Below are 27,484 nucleotides of genomic sequence, written 5' to 3'. Positions count from 1 at the left end.
CACACACACACACACACACACACACACACACACACACACACACACACACACACACACATACACACACACACACACACACACACACACACAGATTTTGAGTATTGGTTATTCCTACAACACACACAAACGTACTTTCAGAGACAGGAACTATGATCAGCAAAATACATATATTGGTCTCATTCTTATATTTTGAGACATGGAGCATTATTTTTTTTTAAGAAAGATATTGATCCCCATACAGCCTATGATAATGAGTTGGATTTACATGCTTAGGCTTGGAAATATAGCTAGGATAAGCAGGGTCAACACCTCTACTCATGTCATAAGAGAGATAAGACCTCTGTCTCCACAGTCTCATCCAAAGGACATCACCAACCTTAGGGCAGTGTCACTGGTTTTGGGGTCTTAGGTCTCATTTGGACAAAGGGAAGAGAAGAGGCCCTTTACTGGTCTCCTTGCAATATCTGGTCTCCCACACAGAGATGGAAACCTACACCTGTTTAGACCTTGGAGGATATGGCTTCAGATGAAAGACAGCAGAGAGATGCAGAATGTAAAAGCTTCAAACACATTGATATGCAAATGTAGGACCATTGTACACTGAAGTGAAGCATGCATCTGGTCTGAAGCATGTCAAAAGAGTAGAAATGAACTGGGACTGGAGGACTGCATCACATTTAAACTAAATTAGCATGTATCTGATTTAGCTACACTCATCTGTACTTGAATTGTGCTGTTTGAAACGTGAATTTCCAATAAAGCTTTTTAAATTCCAATTATTTGTGTCAGACAGATTTTTGTCTTAATTAATTACATCAGAGGTTCTTAAACTTTTTACATCAAGGGAATATTATAATACTGATATTATCTTACCTGTTATCAGTGGGGGGGGGATTTATTCTGTTGCTCTGGACTGTATCCCACGGTAGGTGGCGGTAGTGAACCAATAAATAGTTGTATTTCTCGCCAGAAACCCAACCAGGCTGGCAGACAGTTGTTACCATGCAACGAGCAGACGCTTGCGAAAAGTACGAGCTACAAAATTGGCAAAATTGGCTGCTGCAAACCATCTTTCTTCTATTACATAGCGCGCTTGTGTATGTTGCTAGTTAAGCTAACGTTAGCTTCCTATTTAGCTAATAATAATATTTATTAAGCCACCAACTGCAGCATAGCTAGCTAACCTAGCTAGCAAGCATCAATACATAAAGTTCCCAACGTAACAACATGGCAGACGGCTGGAGCACCGACACCGGAGAGGCTGTCTATCGTTCCCGGGATGCTGTCAAAAACCTTAAAATTAAGTAAGTTGCAGTTGGCCGTTGTGTGGCTTTTAGTCCTTGCATTGCCATCCATACAAGACACTGTCGTTAGCTAACGTTAGCTCTCAAAGCAGATGATGATAAACACCAAGTATATTGCTTGACCTGATCCCTGAGTTTGCCATGAAAACATGGCATTTAGCTAGCTAGAATCCTGTTTACATTGTTTATATTTACAATGGTGTTTACAGGATCCGTATTCAGAGAGTCACCTCCACAGCAGCCCTCTCCCAACACCTTCAGCAGCAGGTTTTGACTCAACCGGAGAGGGGAGGCATTGAGCTGGACACCCTCAACTCACAGGCTCAATCAGGTGTTAACACAGTTTTGAAACAGAAAGATGATGATGTGAAAAATAAAGATGATGTTAGATGCTTCTTCGTTGAGTAGGTGTTATTTTCGTGGTGGCTAGATATGGACCACAACATCTTGGTTTTGTTTACAGCCGGAGATGATGATGAGGAGTTAGTGGTAGGCTGGCAGGAGAAGCTGTTCAGTCAGGTAGGTCCTCTACCAGTGTCCTTATAACAAATAAGAATTTACTGTTTAGGATAGTTTGATGTTGCATGGTAAGGTGTGTGTGTGTGTGTGTGTGTGTGTGTGCAGTATGAAGTGGATTTGTTCCAGAGTGAGTCAGTATGCCAGACTCCACTGGAGAGACAATACCACACAGAGATCATGGCTCAGGAGCGGACCAGGGGCAGACGGAACCGCAGGATTTTTACCTACACCGATTTTGACCGCTTCACCAATTGGGAAGGGGTGAGTTTCTACTGATTCTCCATTTCATTAATGTTTTTCAAAACAATCCATCCTGGACAGATGTAATTCCTCAAGAGGAGTGGGTTGTCCAGTATTGTAGTAGCATTTACCTAATTTCTGTCCCAAAGAAACGTAATTGTTTTAAAGCTGTTTTTGATATATTCACTACAGCATTCCCAGAGTATGGTGACGCAGGTCAAGTCCAACCCTACTTTCCTGGCAGAAAGGATGGCCAATGTCAGACACAGACGACAGGACAGACGCCCAGTGTAGGTCCCTGTTACACACCAAAGTTAATTATTATTATTAAAGTGAATGAAATTGAACCAACATTGAAGCATGATGTGCTGCTTTGAAGACAAACAGTGTACCGGTATGTTCACATTACACCATACCCTTCTATGCAAAATGTGTTTGTGTTATTCTGTTGGTCTGCAGTGACAGCACCGTCCCCAAGTCCAGGCTGATTACCTGGGACCCCTCGGAGGACTTTGTGAAGACCAGCCACGTGGTCAACACACCTGTACAGACCATGCACATCATGGGGGACCTGGGACCACCGGGGAAGTGAGTAGCACAAGGGGAAAAACCACTATGTAGCCTATACACTTATTACACTGCTTTGTATGTAATAACTTTGAAGTAGATTCCAATTCAGGCATTGAAAAGTGGCATTTTATTATTGTATTTCTCAGACTTGGCCAAAAGGAGAAGGAATGCTTGTTGTGCACGATAAGAGCAGATGGAAATGGAGTGGTTACCATCAAACCAGACTTCAACAAAGCCAAGGAGCCCTACAGGCAAGTGACCCGCACCCGCTGAAGTCAAAATGTTTTACCCCTAGCTCAAGTAAGGGTCACTGACTTGGTAGCAGAATACATACAGTACAAGCCATTGACTGTGTTATGATGCTGTGTGTTTGTGCCCAGAGTTGAGACTGAGGGGGAGAAGAGGGAGGTGTGGCGTCTAACCCTGGAGAACGTGTCAGAAGGCATCAGACCAGAGGAGAAGGAACGGGAACAGCGCATGTATAAAGATGTGAGTGACTGAGTGTGTAATGTTATTCACTGTTGGTGCACTGTAACAATACTTGTATTATAGTTCATCCCAAAATCAAAACTTGGAAGATTTTTTTGTTTCCCAAAGTGGCCTAATATCAGATTTGTCCTGATGCATGTACATACAGTACACTGATGAAATATTATTATAGTCTTTCAGGCAGGTTAGTCTTTTCTATGACGATGACCTCTCCTCTCTTTTCCTCCTTTCAGCTTTATGTACGTCATAAAGACTATCTCAACAGCTTGGTTGGCCAGGACTTTGAAATGGTATGTATGTAGTCTGTGACAGATCCTTAACACAAGTTGTTTAATCAGCAAAGGTCACCTGCGGTATTAGCTCAGTATTTGGTCATTCAATTACGCACTAATGCTGAGAAACCCATACATTTCAGGTGTTTTGGTGAAACGCCAAGTCAATGTATGAAATGATGGGATGGATTAAGTGTGTGTTTGTGTCCTTCAGCCACCCCCTGGAATTCTGCGTCTGTTGGTGAATGGAGAAATAGGTCAGTAATGGGAGAGACGGTGAAAATATGACTTCTCAATATACTGTATTTTAAAATAGGCACTTCCTTAGGTCTCCTGTAGTGACAATTTCTCTGCTCTCCAGACTCAGCCAAAGGCTTTGAATATGACAACTTATACGTCCACTTTTTCCTGGAGCTGCCCCACAGTGAGTCAAAATAAACGGTCAACTTTATAGAGAAAAATATCCCACTTCTTACACATATTGTCAATATACTGTATGTCTTTTACATCATTTAACTTTGTAAGCTCTATATACAACTAAATTCCTGTCTCTTTAGAGAATATAGCTTGTTGTTTTTAACAAGTTGTTTTCAACTAACCCTACCTTCCCTGTTCTGCCTAGATTGGTCCACTCTGCCATTCCACTCTCTCTCTGGCGTGACTCAGACATGTCGCACAAAGACCATAGGAAAGGTGGGGACAGACTTCAGGTCTTCACATTAATCTATGTTCTTATTAGAGACATAGGCAAATATCTGAACATGCTTTTATTATGCTTGCAGGACGACGTGGCTTTCTTCAGCTACCCATTCAGCTTTGAGTCATTCTTCAGGAGAGAGGATGAGACAGAGGGTGAATTTGCATTGTAATTCCCTCTTTCCACATTTTGTTACGTTTCATCCTTAATCTAAAATGGATGAAATATTTTTTCCCCTAATCGATCTACACACAATACCCCATAATGACAAAGTGAAAACCGATCCTATTCATATCCTTTGCTATGAGACTCGAAATTGAGCTCAGTTGCATCCTGTTTCCATTGATCGTCCTTGAGATGCTTCTACAACTTGATTGGAGTCCACCTGTGGTAAATTCAATTGATTGGACATGATTTGGAAAGACACACACCTGTCTATATAAGGTCCCACAATTGACAGTGCATGTCAGAGCAAAAACCAAGCCATAAGGTCGAAGGAATTGTCCGTAGAGCTCAGACACAGGATTGTGTCGAGGCACAGATCTGGGGAGGGTACCAAAACATTTCTGCAGCATTGAAGGTCCCCAAAAACACAGTGGCATCCATCATTGTTAAATGGAAGAAGTTTGTAACCCCCAAAACTCTTGCTAGATCCGGCCGCCCGGCCAAACTGAGCAATCGGGGACGAAGAGCCTTGGTCAGAGAGGTGACCAAGAACCCTATGGTCACTCTGACAGAGCTCCAGAGTTCCTCTGTAGAGATGGGAGAAACTTCCAGAAAGACTACCATCTCTGCAGCACTCCCCCAATCGGGCCTTTATGGTAGAGAGGCCAGACGGAAGCCACTCTTCAATAAAAGGCACATGACAGCCCGCTTGGAGTTTGCACCTAAAGGACTCTAAGAGCATAAGAAACAAGATCCTCTGGTCTGATGAAACCGAGATTCAACTCTTTGGCCTGAATGCCAAGCGCCACGCATGGAGGACACCAGGCACCGCTCATCACCTGGCCAAGCGTGGTGGTGGCAGCATCATGCTGTGGGGCAAACCTGCTCCAGAGTGCTCAGGACCTCAGACTGGGCAAAGGTTAACCTTCCAACAGCACAACGACCCTAAGCACACAGCCAAGACAACGCAGGAGTGGCTTTGGGACAAGTCTCTGAATGTCCTTGAGTGGCCCAGCCAAAGCCTGGACTTGAACCTGATCGAACATCTCTGGAGAGACCTGAAATTAGCTGTGCAGCAACACTCCCCATCCAGCCTGACAGAGCTTGAGATGATCTGCAGAGAAGAATGGGAGAAACTCTCCAAATACAGATGTGCCAAGCTTGTAGCGTCATACCCAAAAATACTTGGCTGTAATCGCTGCCAAAGGTGTTTAAACAAAGTACTGAGTAAAGGGTCTGAATAGTTATGTAAATGTGATATTTATTTAGAAACATTTCTAAAGCCCTGTTTTTACTTTTTCATTATGGGGTATTATGTGTAGATTGATGAGGGGGGGGGACTATTTAATCCATTTTAGAATAAGGCTGTAACGTAACAAAATGTGGAAAAGGTGAAGGGGTCTGAATACTTTACAAATGCACTATTATATTGTATTTGTATCAAAATGAATATTTAGTTTATATTGTATTCCTAAACATAATTATTGTATTTGTACCAGGTGTTTTCAGGGCTCCATGCATTTTATCACAACATTTCTTCATATGGCATTTCTTTCATTTTCCTGCTAATTATTTTGTCATAGAATCCCTCCCCCAATGGCCAGTTCTGTACTTCAAAGTCCTCTCCCTGGACTTCTGGCAGCGCTACAGAAATGAAGGCTATGGCTACCTGGTCATTCCTTCCACCCCTGGTAAGATGTATATAGAGCATGGTGCTGTTCAATGACAGTCAGAATTGTTTTCTGAAAGTAGCGTAAATTATGATCTACTCTGAATGTGTGTGTCTGTATCCCATAGGGAAGCATACAATAACTTGTCATACGTGGAGACCGCTCCAGACGGGAACAGTGTCAGAACTGAGACGCTTCTTCATTGGTGGATCCCCTGAGCTGGAGGACTACAGTTACGTCAGAGTCCCAGGAACCTTCAAGGTACAAAGAAACTACTGCAATTCTCTGAATAAAGTCCTGAAAACACTGACTTCGAAGAGAAGTATTTAAATACAAGTCTAGCTAACACTGTCTGTGTAGGGAGAGCGGCTGAGTCGCTTTGGCTTCCGCACACAGACCACAGGCAGCGTCACCTTCAACCTCCATTGTATCCAGCACGCCAGGTGAGTCTGGTTTAAGTCAAGACTTTCTGTTGGTTGCACAGATGAAAATGCCACATTGAATATTTACAGATTATTTATGAGGGGTCTACAGTATTATGTTCTTTTAGTATGGGGTAAAGCAGCAGAATGAAAAAGGTTCAGACTTCTAGAGATCTGGATTCTTTCCATTTGGGCCATATTTTCTCTGTTTGTTTGACATCACTCTGTTTGTCTTTTTTGAAGGGCATTTGTTGATGCCAGCACCCTGAAGAAGAGGAGGCAGAGTGTTCTGGACCAGCTGGGAGGCTTCAGTCAGCAAGGTTCTGTCTATAATGTCCTGGGTAAGGAATGTAATGTCCAAATACACATCATTGAGAAAGAATAACAAAATGTCAAGATGCTGGTACACAATATGCTGAGTGAAAGAAAATAAGTAGTCTGGTAAACAATCGATTTGTGCTCTAATTGGCAGAGGCATTCCAGAGGGCCAGGAGACGGATGCAGGAGGCCAGAGAGAGTCTTCCCAGAGACCTCATAAACACTACAGCCCAACAAAACTCTGAGTCCACTGCATAGACACGTACATGGTTTACATACAGTAGGCAGCACAGCATTCACCTGTAAGAAAATGCTGAGGAAATTCCATCTCCCTGTTCAACAGCCGTCTGTTTATGTTCTGTAATATTGTAATTATTACTATGCATGTACACCTGTATAGACTGAATATATCAAACATTAGGAACACCTTGGACCACCACCCTTTTTTACTGAGACAGCCTAAATCCGTCTGGGCATGGACTCTATAAGCTGTTGAAAGCATTTCACAGGGATGCTGGCCCATGTTGACTCCAATGCTTCCCTCAGTTGTGTCAAGATGGCTGGATTTAATTTGGATGGTGGACCATTCTTAATACACACGGGAAACTGTTAAGTGTGAAAAACCCAGCAGCGTTGCAGTTCTTGACACAAACCAGTGCGCCCGACACTACCATACACCGTTCAAAGGCACTTAAATGTTTTTGTCTTGCCCATTCACAATCTGAACGGCACACAAATATGATCCATGTCTCAATTATCTCCAGGCTTAAAACTTCTTCTTTAACCTGTCCCCTCTCCTTCATCTACACAGATTTGAAGTGGATTTAAAAGTAACATCAATAAGGGATCCTAGCGTTCACCTTCATTCACCTGGTCAGTCTATTCATGGAAAGAGTAGGTGTTCTTAATGTTTTGTATACTAATTTTATATGTGCTTCTGATACAGTATTTTAAGAGCGATGTTATAGCGCGGTGTCAGATGATAAAGTATTTTCCATGTTTTGTTATCATAGTTTGTCAATTGATTTTATAATAAAGCTGAGATATACCTATTTTAGATTCACATCTTTAAAAAGTAAAATGTCTTTGAGGCATTCTATACCTTCTTTTCCCATGTTTTATATGAAACATTACTCTGCTATCATTTAGTCAAATACATGTTTACCTTTGGGAGAAATGAGATGAGCACAGGTCTACCTAGTAAAGTCCAGGTTGTATCAAGCCTGTACTGGCACAAGATGAGACTCGTCACTCTTCTCCTCTCTCCTCTTTTCACCCTATGGTGTGTGCAGCTCACTGCTGAGCGTGTCTCAATCACATGTGTAGCAAAGTGTCCGAGAGGAGTGAGGGTGCCAGGAAACTGTCAGTGTTGGCGCTCCCCTCTGCCCGTCTGGACATCTGCTGCACCTGTCTCCGTCACCAGCCCTGCTGGCACCGCCACAGAGTGGCCTGGCGCTGGCCATGGTGTGAACATGGTCTGTCTCCCTCTCCTAAGTAAACTTTATACATTACATTTACATTTACATTTAAGTCATTTAGCAGACGCTCTTATCCAGAGCGACTTAAAAATTGGTGCATTCACCTTATGACATCCAGTGGAACAGCCACTTTACAATAGTGCATCTAAATATTTTAAGGGGGGGAGGAGGGGTGAGAAGGATTACTTTATCCTATCCTAAGTATTCCTTAAAGAGGTGGGGTTTCAGGTGTCTCCGGAAGGTGGTGATTGACTCCGCTGTCCTGGCGTCGTGAGGGAGTTTGTTCCACCATTGGGGAGCCAGAGCAGCGAACAGTTTTGACTGGGCTGAGCGGGAACTGTACTTCCTCAGTGGTAGGGAGGCGAGTAGGCCAGAGGTGGATGAACGCAGTGCCCTTATTTGGGTGTAGGGCCTGATCAGAGCCTGGAGGTACTGAGATGCCGTTCCCCTCACAGCTCCGTAGGCAAGCACCATGGTCTTGTAGTGGATGCGAGCTTCAACTGGAAGCCAGTGGAGAGAGCGGAGGAGCGGGGTGACGTGAGAGAACTTGGGAAGGTTGAACACTAGACGGGCTGCGGCATTCTAACATTACAAACATCTATAGTTGGTTGTCCTGATGGATACTTGCTAGCAATATAATGCAGGCAGTGAAGTGTATATATGTATATATTACCAGTCAAAAGTTTGGACACACCTACTTATTTAAGGGTTTTTCTTTATTTTTTTACTATTTTCTACATTGTAGAATAGTGAAGACATCAAAACTATGAAATAACACATATGGAATCATGTAGTAACCAAAACAGTGTTAAACAAATCAAAATATATTTGAGATGTGAGATTCTTCAAAGTAGCCAACCTTTGCCTTGATGACGGCTTTGCACACTCTTGGCATTCTCCCAACCAGCTTCATGAGGTAGTCACCTGAAATGCATTTCAATGAACAGGTATGAATTTGTGGAATTTCTTTCCTTAATGCGTTTAAGCCAATCAGTTGTTGTGACAAGGTAGGAGTGGTATACAGAAGATAGTCCTATTTGGTAAAAGACCAAGTCCATATTATGGCAAGAACAGCTCAAATAACCAAAGACAAACGACAGACCATCATTACTTGGTGAACGCACCAATTTGTAAGTCGCTCTGGATAAGTGCGTCTGCTAAATGACTTAAATGTAATGTAAATGTCTTTAAGACATGAAGGTCAGTCAATCCAGAAAATGTTAAGAACTTTTAAAGTTTCTTCACAAGTGCAGTCGCAAAAACCATCAATCACTGTGAGGAAACTGGCTTTCATGTGGATCGCCACAGGAAAGGAAGACCCAGAGTTACGTCTGCTGCGGAGGACAAGTTCATTAGAGTTACCAGCCTCCGAAATTGCAGCCAAAATAAATTCTTCACTGAGTTTAAGTAACAGACGCATCTCAACATCAACTATTCAGAGGAGATTGCATGATTCAGACCTTCATGGTTGAATTGCTACAAATAAACCGATACTAAAGGACACCAATAAGAAGAAAGCTTGCTCGGGCCAAGAAACATGAACAATGGACATTCGACCGGTAGAAATCTGTCCTTGGTCTGATGAGTCCAAATTTGAGATTTTTGGTTCTAACCGCTGTGTCATTGTGAGACGCAGAGTAGGTGAACGTATGCTCTCCGCATGTGTAGTTCCCACCGTGAAGCATGGAGGAGGAGGTGTGATTGTGTGGGGGAGCTTTTTTGTTTTTTTCTCATTCTGTTTTTTTTATGCTCAGAATTTGCTTAAAACTGCATCAAAACCTCAGGAAAGGCGGCAGGGTATTCATTCATTTCTTTCCATCGATTCAAATCCATTAAAAAAAATCTAAACTCATTGACGCATGGCCTTTTCTGAATCCAGTCACTGTTAATGAACAGGGTCAGCATAGGTGTCGCTGCTTTGCTTAGCTTTTGATGCATTGAGCCGATTTCATATGCGTATGCGTATTGCCTGTGTATGTTCAGACTAACAATAGATTTACTGCTCACCAGTGGTGTAAAGTACTTTAAAGTATTTTTACTTAAGTAGTTTTGTTGGGTATCCTGTATTTTACTATTTATATTTTTTACTTCACTACATTCCTAAACAAAAAATATTATTTTTACTCCATACATTTTCACTGACACTCAAAAGTGCTCGTTACATTTTTTTAACAGGACAGAAAATGGTCCAATTCACACTTTTTAAAGAACATCCCTGGTCATCCCTACTGCCTCTGATCTGGCAGACTCACTAAACACAAATGTTCATTTGTAAATTGTGTTTGTGTGTGCCCCTGGCTAAATAACATTTTGCTGTCTGGTTTGCTTAATATAAGGACTTTCAAAAGATTCATACTTTTACTTTTGATACTTAAGTATATTTAAAACCAAATACTTTTAGACTTTCACACTAGTATTTTACTGGATGACTTTCACTTGAGTCATTTTCTATTAAGGTATCTTTACTTTTACTCAAGTATGACAATTGGGTACTTTTTCCAGCACTGCTGCTCACTAAGTTCACTGCTACCTCCAGCAGTATTATTTTATTTCCTGACCACTCATGTGAAAAGTCTGGGTTTTGGAGAATATCTTTTGCAATAAAACTCAGCTTTGCTAAACCATTGGAACTATCAATTTCAAATAAATTCAGTATGGACCTCGCTTTATTCACGGGGGCATTGTCATGCTGAAACAGAAAAGCGCCTTCCCCAAACTGTTTCCACAAAGTTGGAAGCACAGAATCGTCTAGAATGTCATTGCATGCTGTAGCGTTAAGATTTCCCTTCACTGGAATAAGGGGCCTAGTCCAAACCATTTTAAGAACACCCCCAAACCATTATTGCTCTTCCACCAAACTTTACAGTTGGCACTATGCATTTGTGCAGGTAGCGTTCTCCTGGCATCCGCCAGGCAAAGGTCGAGAGCCATGCATCCCCCCGAAAAATGACCCTGCCAAGCCGCTGCTTAACCCTGAAGCCAGCCGCACCAATGTGTCAGAGGAAGTACCGTACAACTGGCGACCAAAGTCAGCGTGCATGTGCCCGGCCCGCCAAGAGTCGCTAGAGCGCAATGGGACAAGGACATCCTGGCCGGCCAAACCCTCCCCTAACCCGGACAATGCTGGGCCAATTGTGCATGGGTCTTGCTGTTAGCTGTCTATGGAGATTGCTTGGCGGTGTGCTTGATTTTACACACCTGTCAGCAATGGGTATGGCTGAAATAGCCGAATCCACAAATGTGCAGGGGTGTCCACATACTTTTGTGTATGTGTGTGTATATATATATATATATATATATATATATAGTGTACTCAAGGACTTGAGATGAATGTCACACTTCATTCTCAGACAAGCATGCTGTCAGAAGATGAACAGTATCATGATGTCATGTTCTGTCGTTTTTTTTTCTTCATATATCATTTAACAGCATTGAATGGTGTACTGGTGCCCACTCTGCCTCTGAAATGCATGGCACTTGCCATATGCTTGCATCAGTTGTAACACTGAGAACAGTTTGCTACAGCAGCTACATTCTGTAAATTGGTGTCGCTTTGTTGTTCTCCTGAAGCCACAGCGGGAGCCAGGTGTAAACCGATCGTAGTTCCCGGGACAAATTAATATCCGTGGGTACTAAAAGTGGCACAAAAACTATTTCCCATCCCATCAGAGACAATGTAGTGCTTGTGTCATGATATTTGGCATGGATATAATGGTTGTGGCTTGGAGAGTGCTAAATTAAAACTTACCCTATTGGAGGTATGTAGTCCAAAAGCAAAAGAAGCCAGACAGTGCCTGCCTGTCTCCCTCTTTTTCAACAGGTGTGGAGGCGCTTTTATCAGTCCATGGACTCTCACGCAGACCCTCTCGTTGACAGATCTACCCCCACCCCCACCACCTCTCAACACGCATGCACACACAAACACACTCCATCTCTGGGGTCAGCCTGTCAGATGTGCCAGGCATCTTCATTAGAGTCTCTGCTGAACTTTGTCTCCTGATTACCGGCTGACCCGTGGGCCCACGGGGAAGAGACGACCCAGCCCTGGCTCCTCTGGCTGAGGGTCAGGCGACTGACTGAACACAGAAATCAATATCATGTTTTTATATGTTCTGCAAAACACTATATAGCTGGTAGGCACAAAAGTAACACCTACCAGGAAGAGAGGTGGAAACTTGATCATAAGCAATAAATCATGCCTACTCAATATTCAGATTGTCATTTCCATATTCAAGAATTGAATGTTTTGAATGAGAACGAGGGTTCGGAGTAGAGGAGCGCAAAATTGAACGAATTCTGTACAACTGCAGCGCGCGTTTACTGTGAACACTGAGGCTTTACCCGCTTTAAGTTACAGTTTTAACAGTGGCCAAGTAGGCTACTGTGACTATTTGATCATAACGGTGGCTTACCAGCATTTCTTTGCTGTGTTTGTTGACAGTCTCCCTCTAGTTATGGTTTTAAATGTTTTGAGATCTCACAGTATCAACTTTGCTGTAGCTTTCTTTTAGGCCTGCTACGTTACTGCAGACAAGGTAATCGGAGCCATCCGATTGGCCAGCGGCAACCTATGGTGCACTTGATTTGCTCTATGGGCCCGCCGGGAAGACAGACTTTTTACCTTCAGAAACATAAAATGGTTCAAAATGGCAATAGTTCACCTACCGCCCAATTTGTATTTGATTTAACCATTATTTAGATCAGTTGAGAACAAATTCGTATTCACAATGTTGGCCAAACCCTGTGGGACTCGCAATCACAGCCGGTTGGGATACAGCCTGGAATTGAACCATAGCCTGTAGTGACACCTCTGTCATTGAAATGCAGGGCCTTAGGAGCCACTGATGTGTTTTAATTTTTTAAAATTGAGCATTTATTTAACTTGGCAAGTCAGGTAAGAACAAATTCTTATTTACAATGACTGCCTACCCCGGCCAAATCCTAACCTGGACGACGCTGGGCCAATTGTGCGCCACCCAATCACGACCGGTTGTGATACAGCCTGGAATCGAACCAGGGTCTGTAGTGACGCCGCACTGAGATGTAGTGCCTTAGACCGCTGCGCCACTCGGGATCCCCAATTGGGTGCACCTACCATCAACTTGTATCGAAGTGGTGTTTTTAGGGAGTCCCCAGAGGAGACATTTCCCAGCAATGACAGATGGGATTGTGGGAAGACTTTATTTTACAGCAACTCACTGGAGCTCTGCCCAGTCAACCGAGCTGTGGCTACTGCTGTCTTTCGAGAATGTGACAAGACTAACGCATACATCAATCCTCTCTTGTTCTTAATTTGAGTGGCATGAAAATGAAGCACGTTGACGTTTGTCATGTATTTTGCTCTGGAAGCAGAACTGTGCGATTTCCGCTAGACGGGCCAGCTACAAAGTCAAACATTTCAAAATTGTAAAAATTCATGAGAACAAAAATGTTCCTTTTGTCTTAATTGAAGGTTATGGGTAGCAGGTTAGGTTTCAAATGAGATCAAATGACCACTGCAGAGCTTCCTCCAGAACTAGATTCATGACGGAAAACACTAACCAGGGAAAATTAATAGAAGTAGATTTCATTAATCGTTTGTGGAACTGCAGATCAAGAGCATGGAAAACCATGAGAATACAATTGCCAGAGCATTATTCTAACTCGACAAACTTTTTCAACACGCCATTAATGATCAGCTTTTAATGTCTCTACAATTCAGCTGTGCTGCTCTTTACAGCCAGGTGTAATACATGCATGAAGATGGTCAATGATCGATCTCCTCTCTGTAGATATGCTGATCAGTGCTCGCCTACCAGTAGATGTCACTCTTGGTTTGGAGGAATTTAAACTGTAGAACGTAGGTTGTGTATGGATTTATGGGCATAGACTGCCTTTTAAAATAATCTATATCCAAGCGAATTATCCATTGATTGAAAATCATTATTGCATGGGTTATTAGAAAAAACAATTAATTTCAAAAATCAACCCAAAAATGTAATTATGACTACAAAGGATATTTTCGGACTATTTAGATAATCAAATGGCCAAAACAATAGTCAAAAAGTATGTCACCAACTCACAATCATAGAAAGATAAGCCCTGTGTTTGCAATTAATGTTTGGTGAAAGTGAAACTTCTCTGTCAAATGTGACTTTCTACGTAAATGGGCCTCAATGAGCAGCAGTGTAAGCCGAGGGAAAACAGACACCAGAGGTGTGTGTGTAATCACCCCGTCTACGTCCTGGACACCTGCCCAGTGTTTAACGACCCAGAGGTCAAGGTCAGCTAGAACACAACCTCCACTTAATTAGTCCCCTCTCTGCAAAGAGCCAGCTGGCACCACTTCCATGCACGCACACACACACATAGACACACGCACACACAGTCCTCTCTCGCCAGCTGCCATGTGGGGCCCCCTCCCCCTCCCCACTGCAGAACGTATTCTATGGTTATCTTCATGGATAACACATTGTCACCATAGTGAAATGTTTTGGATCATTCTGATCATGGCTTTACAGTAGAAGAGGTGTTGTTAACACAGCCACTTGAAAACATCCAAAGAAGTCTCTTTCAAAAGCACAAAACTTTCAATCTGACACTGTGAGGAAGGCTGCTTATAGTCAAATCCGGAGATTTATTGAAATTCAACTCAATTAGCAAAAATGGCATGCAATTATTTGGGTTCAATAAAGAACACTTCAGCATTCTTTTATTGATCGTGGTGACCACATTCTTATCATATGAAAGTTACAATTGTACCTCTCCATGCCAAAACACACCTACAGTATCTATATCACATACAATCAGGTAGTGCATTAGTCCCCTGTTTTGCCACCCTCCCTATCAGTAGCCCCAGTCTTCCTGTCTGTATGTCTACTTCCACAGTTCTAGTGCCCCTTCTCCCCCAGCCGTTAGAAGTGTCGGCATCCCAAACATCCCCCTCTGCTTATCAGTGGAACTTGAGGTCATCGAATGACTTCAACCAGGCCTCATCACCCCCAGAGAGCCGGTGCTATAGCTAAATAACAGTGGAGCTGGCCCTGGAACATTCACACAAATAGACAGTCACAGACTGACAAAGACAGAGCGGTTATGCATGTGTTATGTGTTCAGTATGTATAACGTTCTGTTGCAATATTTTCTTACTGGGAATGACGAGTGTGTAAATATGTATGGCTTTATTATTGATGTGGGGGTGATAGTGGGGCTATGTTGGGAGAGATAACGACAGCTTTTTCTGGCAAGAGTTCTTGGGGGCTGAGAGTGTTTCGGGGGCTTGGCGTCAGGCATGTAAGTGTGTGTGTGTGTTACATTAGTGTCAGTGCTGGTGCCTCACTCCACTCACATTCTGTGTGTGTTCGTCAGGTATCTGTGCATGTGTGTTACATTAGTGTTAGGGCTGGTGCCTACCTCCTCTCTCTCAGTGACACCTCAGGGCCCCTGCCTTTATCTGGGCCCCCAAGGCCAGCCTTGATCCATGCTTTGTAAAACACTGGCTCACTCCATGCGACCCTGAGAGGGACTTAATGCTATTTTTGACAACACACACACACTATTGAGTCCCAGAGGCCTACAAGCCTACTAATGTGTGTGATGGTGTTAGTGGGGCTGTATGTCTGCCAACATGGGGGGATTAGATTAGTGGCGGCCCACTGCCAGGTAATGCCCTCATCCCATTGCCTGACTTCGACCCCCCCGACACATCCCGCTCTATGACTCTGTCTGAGAGGGCGCTAACTGGTTGCCATGCCTGAAACATCATCCCTTCCTCCCCAGTGTGTATCTTCGCTATTTGTCTCTTAGGTCACCTATGTTGTCCACATGCCAACAGCCCACTCCAGACATCTCCCAGGTCAACTTGTCACATGAAAATAGAGATAGGAGTTGTTAGTCAATCACATGGTGTGAGTGTGATGTGTGTGCTGTATGTGGGAAAGAGTTTGATATTCTAACGATGTAGCCTGTATAACAAACCTAATCTGCAGATCAAATCAAAGCAAATCAGCAAGCCAAAAATGATGCATGTCGCTAAAGGTAGAAACCGATGTCTATAAACTGAAACATCTGTTTCTCCCCTGCTGAAAAATAAAATATTCAAATCAAATGGACAAAAAATGACCATTGTCTTTATTTGTGCATAACTGTTGTTACATTTGCTATAGGTAACCATACGGACTTTAACGTTTCACAGTTTCATACATAAGAGTTTGTCATACAAGATGAACTGTTCATAAGTGAACTTGATATGACACGTCTTCACAATATAACATATAAACAGTACTGGCAATATGGCAGCCCACATCACATTTAACATTTCAGTCATTTAGCAGATGCTCTTATCCAGAGCAACTTACAGTTAGTGCGTTCATCTTAAGATATCTAGGTGGTACAACCACATATCACAGGCATAGAAAGTAACATTTTCCTCAATAACGTAGCTATTAGTAGAGTCAGAGCTAGAAGGGGGGGGTCAAGTGCAAGTGCTGGTTAAAAATAATGTGGGGGGATCACATACCCTCTATTTGTCTCCTGTTCTGATTTACTTGACTTCAAAAGCCGTTTCTCCTGTCCTGTGGGCTGGGGAATGGCCAAACGGCCACAAGGTGACACTATTATTAATTTGACGTTGTTCGCCATCTTACGTCCGAATTTAATGTGGCCAGTCGACAATACACTTGTGTCCCGTTGTCGTCAACACAGCCTGAATGGAAGACGTTTTATGTACGAGTCGACCATGGGAGACGGGAGTGTATTACCGGCTGGGCTGACTGCGTCGACACCTAAAGGCATTAAGACATCCGGACTAACTACGCCCTCTTGGGGTCTCGGTAATAGCAGATAGTAGAACAGCTGTCTGAGTGAGGGGCCATGTGGTGAGGAAGAAGGCAGAGTGAGACAGACAGAGCTTTCCCTTCCTGGTGACAACTGGGGCTGTCTGTTGAACAAGGCTGCTCTGTGAGAGATGGCACTGCCAGAAATGCCACCCACCCACCCACCCCGGCCCCCAACCCCCCTCCAGGCAATGTCCTACAGCGACTGGCAGGGAACAGTCTACCTACTACGATATGGCCAGCTGATAAAATGTTAAACTGGTTTTGGGGTCCCTTGGGATGTGCTGAACCCATTCCAACCCCATTAGCTCCCCACGCTCTAGTCCCAAACAGCTGGTCTGAGCATTCCCGGCTATTCCCCGGGGATGCCTAGAATCTGTTGCTGAGGTCGAGCCATGGGCTGCTGGGGCTTCTTACTCAGCACCCCTCAGCTGGCTGGGACGGTGTTGTGGCCTATCTCACCACCACCACTTTGTACGCTAGTTGCTTCCTGACTCTGGAGAGAACAGCATCAGCCTCCTGATTCCAGATTGCTTTATCATCATGGGACTGGCAATCGTCACAGTCTACTACTGGCACTACTTCCATGCACGCACACTGGTATTGGGGCCCCCCCACAATGGACAGATTTGTAGGTCTGTTTGTGTGTGTGTTTTGCTGAAAATCTTGAAGGTTAAAACAATGATAGTTGCTCTTATCTTATCTAACATCATGCATAAGTGTTATAAATGGGATAGTAAAGAGGCAGTGCATCTCAAAGGTTTCCTGACATGTACTTCTCAAGAGGAGTTGTGAGACGAATGTCAAAACACACATCAAAAAGGTCACACAAGGTCAAACAGGAGGCTGGTCCCATTATGTGTGTGCAGAGTTCACTGAACACCCCACGCAAAGCAGGCCTCTGCTCTCTCTCTCTCTCACACACATACACACACACGCCATCCATTGTGGCGGATGAAGAGCGAAAAAGCTCCCACAGTGACTGTAGGAGGCAAAAGAACATCCACTGAGAAAGGCAGTTCTGTTCTGTTGTCCTATTGATGATATGTGATGATGTAGCAGGTTAACATGATTTTAAACCATGCCGAAAATGCAGTACCCAAAACCTGATTTCCATGTTATCAACTTCGAGGACCACATAACAAATTTGGGATGGCCAAGTTTTAGAGGGGGTATTAAAACAGTTTCCTCCAAGCTATAAGTTGCCACTAAAATTGATATGGCTCACACAACTGTGGGCCAACAGCACCTCAGAGTATCAACCTAACATATCAATCAAGGCTTCATAAAGAGGTGATATTAAGACCTCAGGGCCTCCTCTGCCTCGACTTGGGGATTAATAGTTGCTTTAACAGTGACAGCTGACGGGGGGGGGGGGGTTCATGACAGAGAAACAAAAAGGACATGGCCGCCTTAACCCCCCCCAGCCCCGTCCCCTTAATCCAGCTCTGTTTCCCGCTGACAGATGCGATAACGTGAAACTGCAAGCCCTTGCTCTGGCGCCAACCCGTTTTATTGCCCGCTGGGTGTGCTTGTAATCTCCTTGGGGTCGGTGGCGGGGAGTGTGTGTTGAGGCAAGCGGCCGGGGGTCGGGCTACCACCACACACCTCTTGACTGGTCCCCAAGGCCCCAGGGCCGCGCCTGCTGGGGCCCAACACATGCTCACACGTAATAAACAGTGAGGAACTCGCATTAGCATTCGCATATGTTCTAAACTTACACTGCATGGCACTTCCAATGAGAAGGGGATGTGATAGTTTCTGGGTGCAAGTCTTTCGCAAAATTCCCATTCTAGACATATTTTCTTCTTGAGCCAACTTCATTAGCACAGAAACCAAAATCAGACAAGAGATGTGAGATGTTCACCTCCCAGCCTAGAGCAATGTCCCTCTCTTCCCTCAGCCGCCACCATCCGCAGTGGTGCTAAATGAGCAGAATGCCAGAGGCGAGACTGCTGCCCTCCAAGGCTCTGTGTTCCGCTGCCAAGAGATGTGCCATTTGCTCCTATCCTCACTGTAGGACAGAGGGGACCTCTGCGAGGGCCCGCCTTGTGTGCCAACTCTGGGGAAACTCAACTCTTAGTAGCCCTCGCCACAGTAGCGTGCGAGCGGGATTATGGGTAATGCAATAAAGCAGAGGGGGCTCAAGTGGAAACATTGTACTCTCTCCCACATTGTAAAGCTGAACTTTTTGTGTGGAACTGATAGAGGGTGGGGGGCAGAGGGTGAGGGAGGAGCGGTGGTGTGTGTATTGACATTGAGATGGTTGTTTCGTGTAGAAATGCGAGCGGGCATGCTTAGGGGTCTAGGGGGCCTACTGCGGTTGGATCATAGGCTGGAAAGAGTGCAAGCGTGCAGGTTGAAGGTCAAATAGCAGCGGAGAGGGACATCTCGTATTAACTGAGTCTGGTCTATGGTCAACGACGGCATCAACAAACTGATACCTGAATTAATGAGGTCATCCGGTCAATTGTAAAACAACAGGCCTGTGAGCAGGGAACGCTACATTGACTGGAAAGTTACAAGCAGTTTGGCCAAAGAACTAATTTTAGCGTACAAAAAGTAAAGATTGGATCCGTTGTGTGCGATAGCTTATTTTGTACAACACCCCTCATCTTGACATCGCCACAAATAACTTCAACGACGGCAGTGTCAGACTGAAGTATGTAGCGAACATTGAGCAGCCTTGAGAATTCAGTTTGAGTCGTCAGGCAAGTTTAGATTCAAGCTCAGCTCATATTAAACCCTGGTGTTTATCATTATCAAAGATTCTTGCTGACACTTGACCACCTCAGTTTTCCTAATGCTTTGGCTTAAATGATTCAGGATTGTCAGCCATAACTAACAGCCGGTAAATCCTGATAAACACTAGTTATAAACTGATTGCAGAACAGTATAAAGCGCCTGAAAGCAGCTTTGCAGAATATGCTGAGACCATGTATGCCTAATTAAGCTGATAAAACACTAAATATTGCTGCCCAGGTCGGGTACGTGCTGTATCTTTTCCTTGTCCCACTTTTCCCAATAACTCAGCATTCTTGTTGAGCCAGGCTGGACTGGAGGGGAAACCATATCCTCTTGGCTGGTCTCTTCCTGGAGCCAACACCTGGGAGGGAGTCCTATCACCTCTCCCCCTTTGTCCCTCCACCGGCCCGCACGGCTGCCAGCCAGGCTTGGACTAGACTGGTTACATACTTTTCCCTTCTGCTATTTGTGCAAATACAAAAGAACAGTAAATGTATTAATTTACTGTAAAACATATTGTACAGTATGCACACATAAACATGGTCGCACATACCCTTGTAGGCACATGAACACATTCACTGTCTTAGTCAGACATACTTACTCAATGATTAGAGCACACTCATACAAAAGCTTGTGTCAACTTACACACGTGCACGTTTACAGTATGTATGATTAACTAGACTAGAAGTGGGTTTGCTGTTGTAACGGGGTTGGAAAAGCCGCATCATACCGTACCCTCTCATTTGAGGCAAAACAAGCCTCCGAGGGCAGGACACCAAATGTGCCTCAGGCCAAGAGAGAGAATGAGACTATTACTGACTGATTTCTCTGACAAACTACTAATCCCAACCAACAACGTCTCTCTCATAACTCTCTCTCATAACATTGAGGTGACTGTTGGGCTTTCAGCACGATTCGATAGCAGGAAACGAAGGGGGAAAAGTTCCCTCGCCAAAGTCACATCATGACACCCCACCGCCTTCAATCAACTCACTGTTGCAGTTTATAGAAAAGAAAACATGCTATGTCAGTGGAGGTAAATGGAAGGCAGGTTTTTCGGGGAGGTGTGAGTCCGTAACTATGCAACAGAGAACCTCGATGGCGATGGAAATCTTAATGGGAAACAGTCTGAGAGGGAGCAGCTCGCAGTCAAACAGATCCATATAGGCTGAGTGGCGGGCAGAGCGTCAGGCCTGGTAATGCAGCGCAGATGGGAGAGAGGCATTGTAAGATTAGCTCCTGGGCTGAGCGAACGGCCTTCACAGGCCAGCCAGAGCGAGCAGGAGAAGCCACAAATGTTGGCGCACACCCCAGGTTTGGGATTGTTTGGGTTCCAGCCCAGGTTTGGGATTGTTTGGGTTCCAGACAATGTGATTGGCTCTCGTGTCTGATATGGTCTGGTTGCGGTTTGTTTCTGCTGTACAGGCTGTATGTCAGACAGGTATGGATGTACGTGATGTACAGACATGGTGAGGTGGTCGTCTATTTAAGGGAACTGATATTGGGTCTGGGAGAATGAGAGCAGCACTGAATTCTTCCAGTTAAACTTTATGCTTCCTGATGGGCCATTTTGGCACCTGTGAGGACTGGTTTCCTTTGCACACAGTATATTAATACTTTAATGTGCGAATCCAGAGACTTTTTAAACAAATAAGTACAAAAGTGAGATGGCATGAAGTTATCCAAAGTCAGATGCTGATTATAGCACACCTGTCTGTGACCATACTGATTCATGTGAACTGAAAACGACATTTGAATAAAGAAAAGTCACTTTGTTTTGTTTTGATTGCTAAGTCTTTAATTTACAGTACACTGTCACACGGTGTGGTTGAGCAAATCCAGGTCGATAACACAGCACCATAAAGACTGATTTTAGGGGTTTCAGATCCACACAAAGTTAAGGTGCTGAGCTTGTCCATAGAACGTTTCTCAATGTCTTGGAGAAGCAGAATGACAGACCACAGATGTCATGTGGGTTTGACCAGTGTCGGAGCTGCTGTCTCCACAAGCTGCGTTGTAATAGTGACGAGTGGACCGCGGTGAGCCAAGGGGTTGGGCAAGGAAAACAATAGCCACATTCTATCACCCAAGGTGCTCCAGATGGAGAGAAGCGAGTGCTAGAAGGAAAAGAAACGCAAACAAAAACAAGGGAGAGTTTTTCACACCATCAGCATCTCTGGTGTGGCCCGTTAGGCCCCGGGGCTCTCGTTTTCTGCCCACGACTCTAACCCTCCGCTGCGGGGAAACAAAAACCTCTTTCTCACTCCCAGTCTCAGCCAGGCGGCGTCAATTTCATTCCGTCTTTTCATTTTCATCCCGTGTTTTCTCTGCCTGAGCATTATTGGTTTTATATTGACACACTGTTTGTAGAGAAAGCGGAGGTGTATGTTACACCTTTAACTTCGGATTAAAGCACTAAAGTAAAATACTTGACTGGAATGTGCAAAAGCCTATTCGTCAGACATCTTGATTCTGTTCCAATTTTTATGCTTTTGGAAATGTTTAATAGAACTCTCTATTCAATGTATTCCCCCTGTAACCTCCCTCCTTTCCCACAGTATCACAAGGGCAGGAAGCAAGAAACACAGGTCTGGATCTAATTAAACAGCCATAAAATTTGTTTTAAACTTTGTACAACAAATGATTGACTGAGAAAATACTACTACTTTAGTTTTGACTGTGGTCCCTATAAAGTACAGGGAACTTAAATAGGCAGTAGTAACAGGATTCTGTGAAACAGCACCAGTGCTTGCCCCAGCGCCTTTGTTATTCTTTTTGTTTTGTTGATGAAATTGGATGAAAGGAGCGTCTGGCAGCATGAAAAAAATACTAATAATCGTAATACATATGCTGGTGTTATATCACATGTGCAATGATGTCAAAGGGGGAAAAACTGTGTCAGTTGTTTGTAGTAACGTCTAAGTTGTTGTAATATCCCAAACAGACGTGGCAGTTTTACCAAGTACCAATTCCAGCTTAAATGCACATTATTAACTGTTTTAGAAATGGTACTTGATAGTTTCGCTTACTTTTGTAAGGAAAATGGGATATTTTTCCCACAAACCAATTAGCTCGCTAGTTATAGAAAGGTTAACTGGCATCTCGCTGGAATTTACCCTCACTCAACATTACACTGACTATGACCACTTTCACACTCAAGGACCTATTTTTCAGCCAGCACCCTGAAACTGTTACATTACAAAATATAGATAATGACTACACCTCAACATCATCCACAATTTAATCACCTGCCCCATTACTCTCTAACTGTGGAAAATCTCACCGCGGCGAACTCTCGCAAAATGGCTTCCGCTCTAACATTCAGACACCATAATTTCCCTTACGTGCCTCTTCCTGGAACCGATGCCAGCCAACCAGTTGTCTGGCCAAGCGGTGGGCAGTTAAAACCACGCGGGACATTGTTAGCACTTTAAACAATCATACCTCAGACTCATCATCTGGCCTGGCGCTCGAGGGGATGCCACGCTGGGTGCCAGCGGAACCGGTCCCACTTTTGCGTGAGCAGGGCTAATGGGCTACATATGGACAATGGGCTACATGTGGCCTAACAGGATTTTTTTTACTACAACACCAGTGGGTCTGGACTCACTAATAAGAGTAACACTGACACAACCCCCCCCCATGGGAAGTCGTGTTTACGAGGTTCTGTGTTTTTGTGTACACAGGCCCAGACATAACACACACAATAATATGGTCTCTAATGAGGTTGGAGATTTCCATGCTGTTGTTAGGGTCTAATAATATATTGACACAGGACCTTATTTGGTTCCTGTCTAAAGTGGATGGGAAAGACCCATCTGAGGCTCACGGTTAGGTTATCAACTGCTGATAGGTTTCTGATAACTTCTTCTGTATTCTGATACTTCAGCTCCAAATGGACAACAGCTCCTGTAAATTGCAACCCTATTTTCTTTACAAAGGTTGTGTACGCATTTGTGGGTGTGGTGTGGTGTGGTGTGTTGTGTGTACCAGAGCCAGATTCATATGTTTAATAATCAGTGTCCTGTTGTCTGGCCTTTATAACATGTCACCCCTGCATTGACGTGCCCAGTAATTAAAGAGTGAAGTGGGGGCAGGGGCCAGACCTGGCAGCTTCAAGGTTTTCACTCCCCGGGTGGACTTCTTTCTCACTCTCCCTCTTTCTCCCTCTCAGTACAAAGCCCACTCTGTGCTACCCATCTCAGGCCAGGCAAGAGCAATGGCCCTTTGTTAAGGGCAGCTGATGTCTCTGGGTTTTGAGGGTTGCCTAAATTATACATGCCTCTCAACCACTGTCAACTGATCAGCGCAGCCCAATGTTTGTCTCGGCCCCTACATGATCTGAAATTGGTCTTAATTTGCACAAACAACATCCCAGTGGCAGCTGCCACAAGCACAAAGTACCTTTCTAAGAGGAGCAAGCCCACTGGACACAACCTTGGATATATCTGAACTCTATGGCAATTAAATATGACATCCTCCTACGTCACTCAACAGGTACAGACCTAACTTGTATGGTATCTAATGGATCTACAGCCATCATTCCTAGACTTGGAGGGCCAGTGGCAGCAGGCTTTGTCTAACAGACTCTCAACTGATCACTTCATGTCAGTGATCCGTCCACTCATTAGGTCTATGCCTACACAGTGTCCATTGTACAGAGCACTGTACTATAGTACAGTATACTACCTGTACTATACATTGCACAACTCGTTGGTGAAATCCAACTCTCCCTAAATCTAAAACATATCTTACAATGAGAATGTCATTTTGCACACCAAGAGGGGAGAATGCCAAGAGGGGCACGAATACAATAACTGTCTATTAATACTTAGGCCAACTCAGCAATGCAAGTGAGTCAAAAAAGACTGTTTGGGGCCGACCAAAAACAAACTCAGTGAGAATTCAGTCTTTATCCCAAATAAGTTTCAGTTGGTTGATTCCTTAAATACTGTATGTGTGCTCCTTGGTTAGCCTGAATAAATGCTGTTTGTTTTATTTGGTCCGACTTCAGGGAGGACAAACAGAAAAATGGATACGAGGGTGTTATCTAGGGCTGTTGAAGGACAACAGTGTTTGCTCACAGGGTCGCCTATTTCAAAGGCTAAACATAGAAAGTGATAATGATACACTACAGGAAGAGAAAATTCCATACATAAAAGCAGACATTGATATCAAATCCAATTTTATTTGACACATGCGGCGAACACAACAGGTGTAGGCCTTACTGTGAAATGCTTACTTACAAGCCCTTTACCAACAAGGCAGTTCAAGAAATAGATTGAAGAAAATATTTACTAAATAAACTACATTTAACAAATAAATACAAATTATAATCTAAAATTAACACAAGAAATGTACATTAACGAGGATATATACAGGTTTGCCCCAAACATAACACTGTGTATTCAGGGCAAAAAGTAAAATGCTTAGCCACATTTTTTGCAGTATTACTTTAGTGCCTTGTTGCAAACTGGATGCATGTTTTGGAATATTTTGATTCTGTACAGTCTTCCTTATTTTAACTCAGTTAATTAGATGAGTATATTGGAGTAACTTCAATGTTGCTGATCATCCTCTGTTTTCTCCTATCACAGCCATTAAACTCTGTAACTGTGTTCGAAAGGATGCCTGTATCTTTGTAGTGGCTGGGTGTTTTGATATACCTCCAATTGTAATTAATAACTTTACCGTGCTCAAAGGGATGTTCAATGTTTTTAATCCATCTACCAATACAGTTGAAGTCGGTAGTTTACAAACACCGTAGCCAAGTTCCGGTTCCGGTTGGAGCGAGTGGTCGCATCTGCACGTCGCTCCAACGGGTAGTATAACTTTTTCATTATATTTCATTTCATTATATCACAACGGTTTGATTTGTCTTATCTTAGCAATTTCTTCTCAGCTAGCTACATAGCCGTCTTTGTATCAAAGATAATTGCGTAATTATCGTATTTCGCCGTCCTAACGTAGTCTTCACTAGCCAGCTAGCTAACGTCCACTGATCAGCTGCACTTTCTCAGCTGCACTGAGAAACTTTTACACTCAACTGAACGACTTGATTAGTTTAGTGTTAGCTACCTACATAGCTGTCTTTGCTGTCTTCGTATCATCGTATCATCGTATCCAAGATAATTGTGTTGTTTAGGTTTAGAGTGTGTAGTCTTAGAGTGATTATCTTAATTTACCGAGGTTAGCTAGCCAGCTATTTGTCGTCCTTAACGTAGGTGACTCTGCTAGCTAGCCAACAGCTAGCCAACGCTAGCCAACGTCTTCTGTATAGAACTCAACTACCCGGTCGCATTCACAGGTTGTATCACATTTTCACTTCATTTCATTACAGTACAACGGTTTGATTTGTTTGATCGTAGCTAGCTACTTAGCTAGCTACATAGCCGTCTTTGTATCAAAGATAATTGTGTAGTCTAGAGCGATTTTCTAGGTTCGCTAGCCATCTATTGTCGTTCTTTTAACGCAACGTAACGTAAACAACACTGCTAGCTAGCCTGCTAGCCCCCGAATAGCAACACTGCAGAAACTATTACACTCAACGGAATGACTTGATTAGTGTAGTGTCAACAACGCACCCACTGCCAGCTAGCCTACTTCAGCAGTACTGTATCATTTTAATCATTTTAGTCAATAAGATTCTTGCTACGTAGCTTAACTTTCTGAACATTCGAGACGTGTAGTCCACTTGTCATTCCAATCTCCTTTGCATTAGCGTAGCCTCTTCTGTAGCCTGTCAACTATGTGTCTGTTTATCCCTGTTCTCTCCTCTCTGCACAGACCATACAAACGCTCCTCACCGCGTGGCCGCGGCCACCCTACTCTGGTGGTCCCAGCGCGCACGACCCACGTGGAGTTCCAGGTCTCCGGTAGCCTCTGGAACTGCCAATCTGCGGTCAACAAGGCAGAGTTCATCTCAGCCTATGCCTCCCTCCAGTCCCTCGACTTCTTGGCACTGACGGAAACATGGATCACCACAGACAACACTGCTACTCCTACTGCTCTCTCTTCGTCCGCCCACGTGTTCTCGCACACCCCGAGAGCATCTGGTCAGCGGGGTGGTGGCACCGGGATCCTCATCTCTCCCAAGTGGTCATTCTCTCTTTCTCCCCTTACCCATCTGTCTATCGCCTCCTTTGAATTCCATGCTGTCACAGTTACTAGCCCTTTCAAGCTTAACATCCTTATCATTTATCGCCCTCCAGGTTCCCTCGGAGAGTTCATCAATGAGCTTGATGCCTTGATAAGCTCCTTTCCTGAGGACGGCTCACCTCTCACAGTTCTGGGCGACTTTAACCTCCCCACGTCTACCTTTGACTCTTTCCTCTCTGCCTCCTTCTTTCCACTCCTCTCCTCTTTTGACCTCACCCTCTCACCTTCCCCCCTACTCACAAGGCAGGCAATACGCTCGACCTCATCTTTACTAGATGCTGTTCTTCCACTAACCTCACTGCAACTCCCCTCCAAGTCTCCGACCACTGCCTTGTATCCTTTTCCCTCTCGCTCTCATCCAACACCTCCCACACTGCCCCTACTCGGATGGTATCGCGCCGTCCCAACCTTCGCTCTCTCTCCCCCGCTACTCTCTCCTCTTCCATCCTATCATCTCTTCCCTCCGCTCAAACCTTCTCCCACCTATCTCCTGATTCTGCCTCCTCAACCCTCCTCTCCTCCCTCTCTGCATCCCTTGACTCTCTATGTCCCCTATCCTCCAGGCCGGCTCGGTCCTCCCCTCCCGCTCCGTGGCTCGATGACTCATTGCGAGCTCACAGAACA

General features: G+C 44.2%; 1 protein-coding gene across 1 annotated transcript; it reads left to right on the top strand.

Annotated features, from left to right (window-relative positions):
- Positions 1–966: 966 nt before the first annotated feature.
- Positions 967–7,262, top strand: mks1 (MKS transition zone complex subunit 1). The gene is made up of 18 exons (XM_046306163.1): positions 967–1,304; positions 1,514–1,635; positions 1,768–1,823; positions 1,929–2,084; positions 2,256–2,353; positions 2,523–2,651; positions 2,780–2,884; positions 3,014–3,122; positions 3,356–3,412; positions 3,609–3,651; positions 3,756–3,818; positions 4,017–4,087; positions 4,177–4,246; positions 5,840–5,947; positions 6,054–6,187; positions 6,287–6,369; positions 6,592–6,689; positions 6,821–7,262. Exons 1-18 carry the CDS (start codon positions 1,228–1,230, stop codon positions 6,922–6,924), a joined length of 1,683 nt encoding a protein of 560 aa, XP_046162119.1. The 5' UTR covers positions 967–1,227; the 3' UTR covers positions 6,925–7,262.
- Positions 7,263–27,484: the final 20,222 nt, after the last annotated feature.

This window comes from Oncorhynchus gorbuscha, linkage group LG16 (genome assembly GCF_021184085.1).
Source record: "Oncorhynchus gorbuscha isolate QuinsamMale2020 ecotype Even-year linkage group LG16, OgorEven_v1.0, whole genome shotgun sequence".
In the NCBI taxonomy this organism is placed as follows: domain Eukaryota; kingdom Metazoa; phylum Chordata; class Actinopteri; order Salmoniformes; family Salmonidae; genus Oncorhynchus; species Oncorhynchus gorbuscha.
The sequence above is the reverse complement of the archived record's forward strand: the minus strand, read 5'-3'. Positions and strand labels throughout refer to the sequence as shown.

Coding starts and splice junctions, on each gene's coding strand:
- mks1 (XM_046306163.1), top strand. CDS start 1,228: ATGGCAGACGGCTGGAGCACCGACACCGGAGAGGCTGTCTATCGTTCC. Junction 4,088..4,176: donor GCACAAAGACCATAGGAAAG/GTGGGGACAGAC, acceptor TTATGCTTGCAG/GACGACGTGGCTTTCTTCAG. Junction 4,247..5,839: donor GAGAGAGGATGAGACAGAGG/GTGAATTTGCAT, acceptor ATTTTGTCATAG/AATCCCTCCCCCAATGGCCA.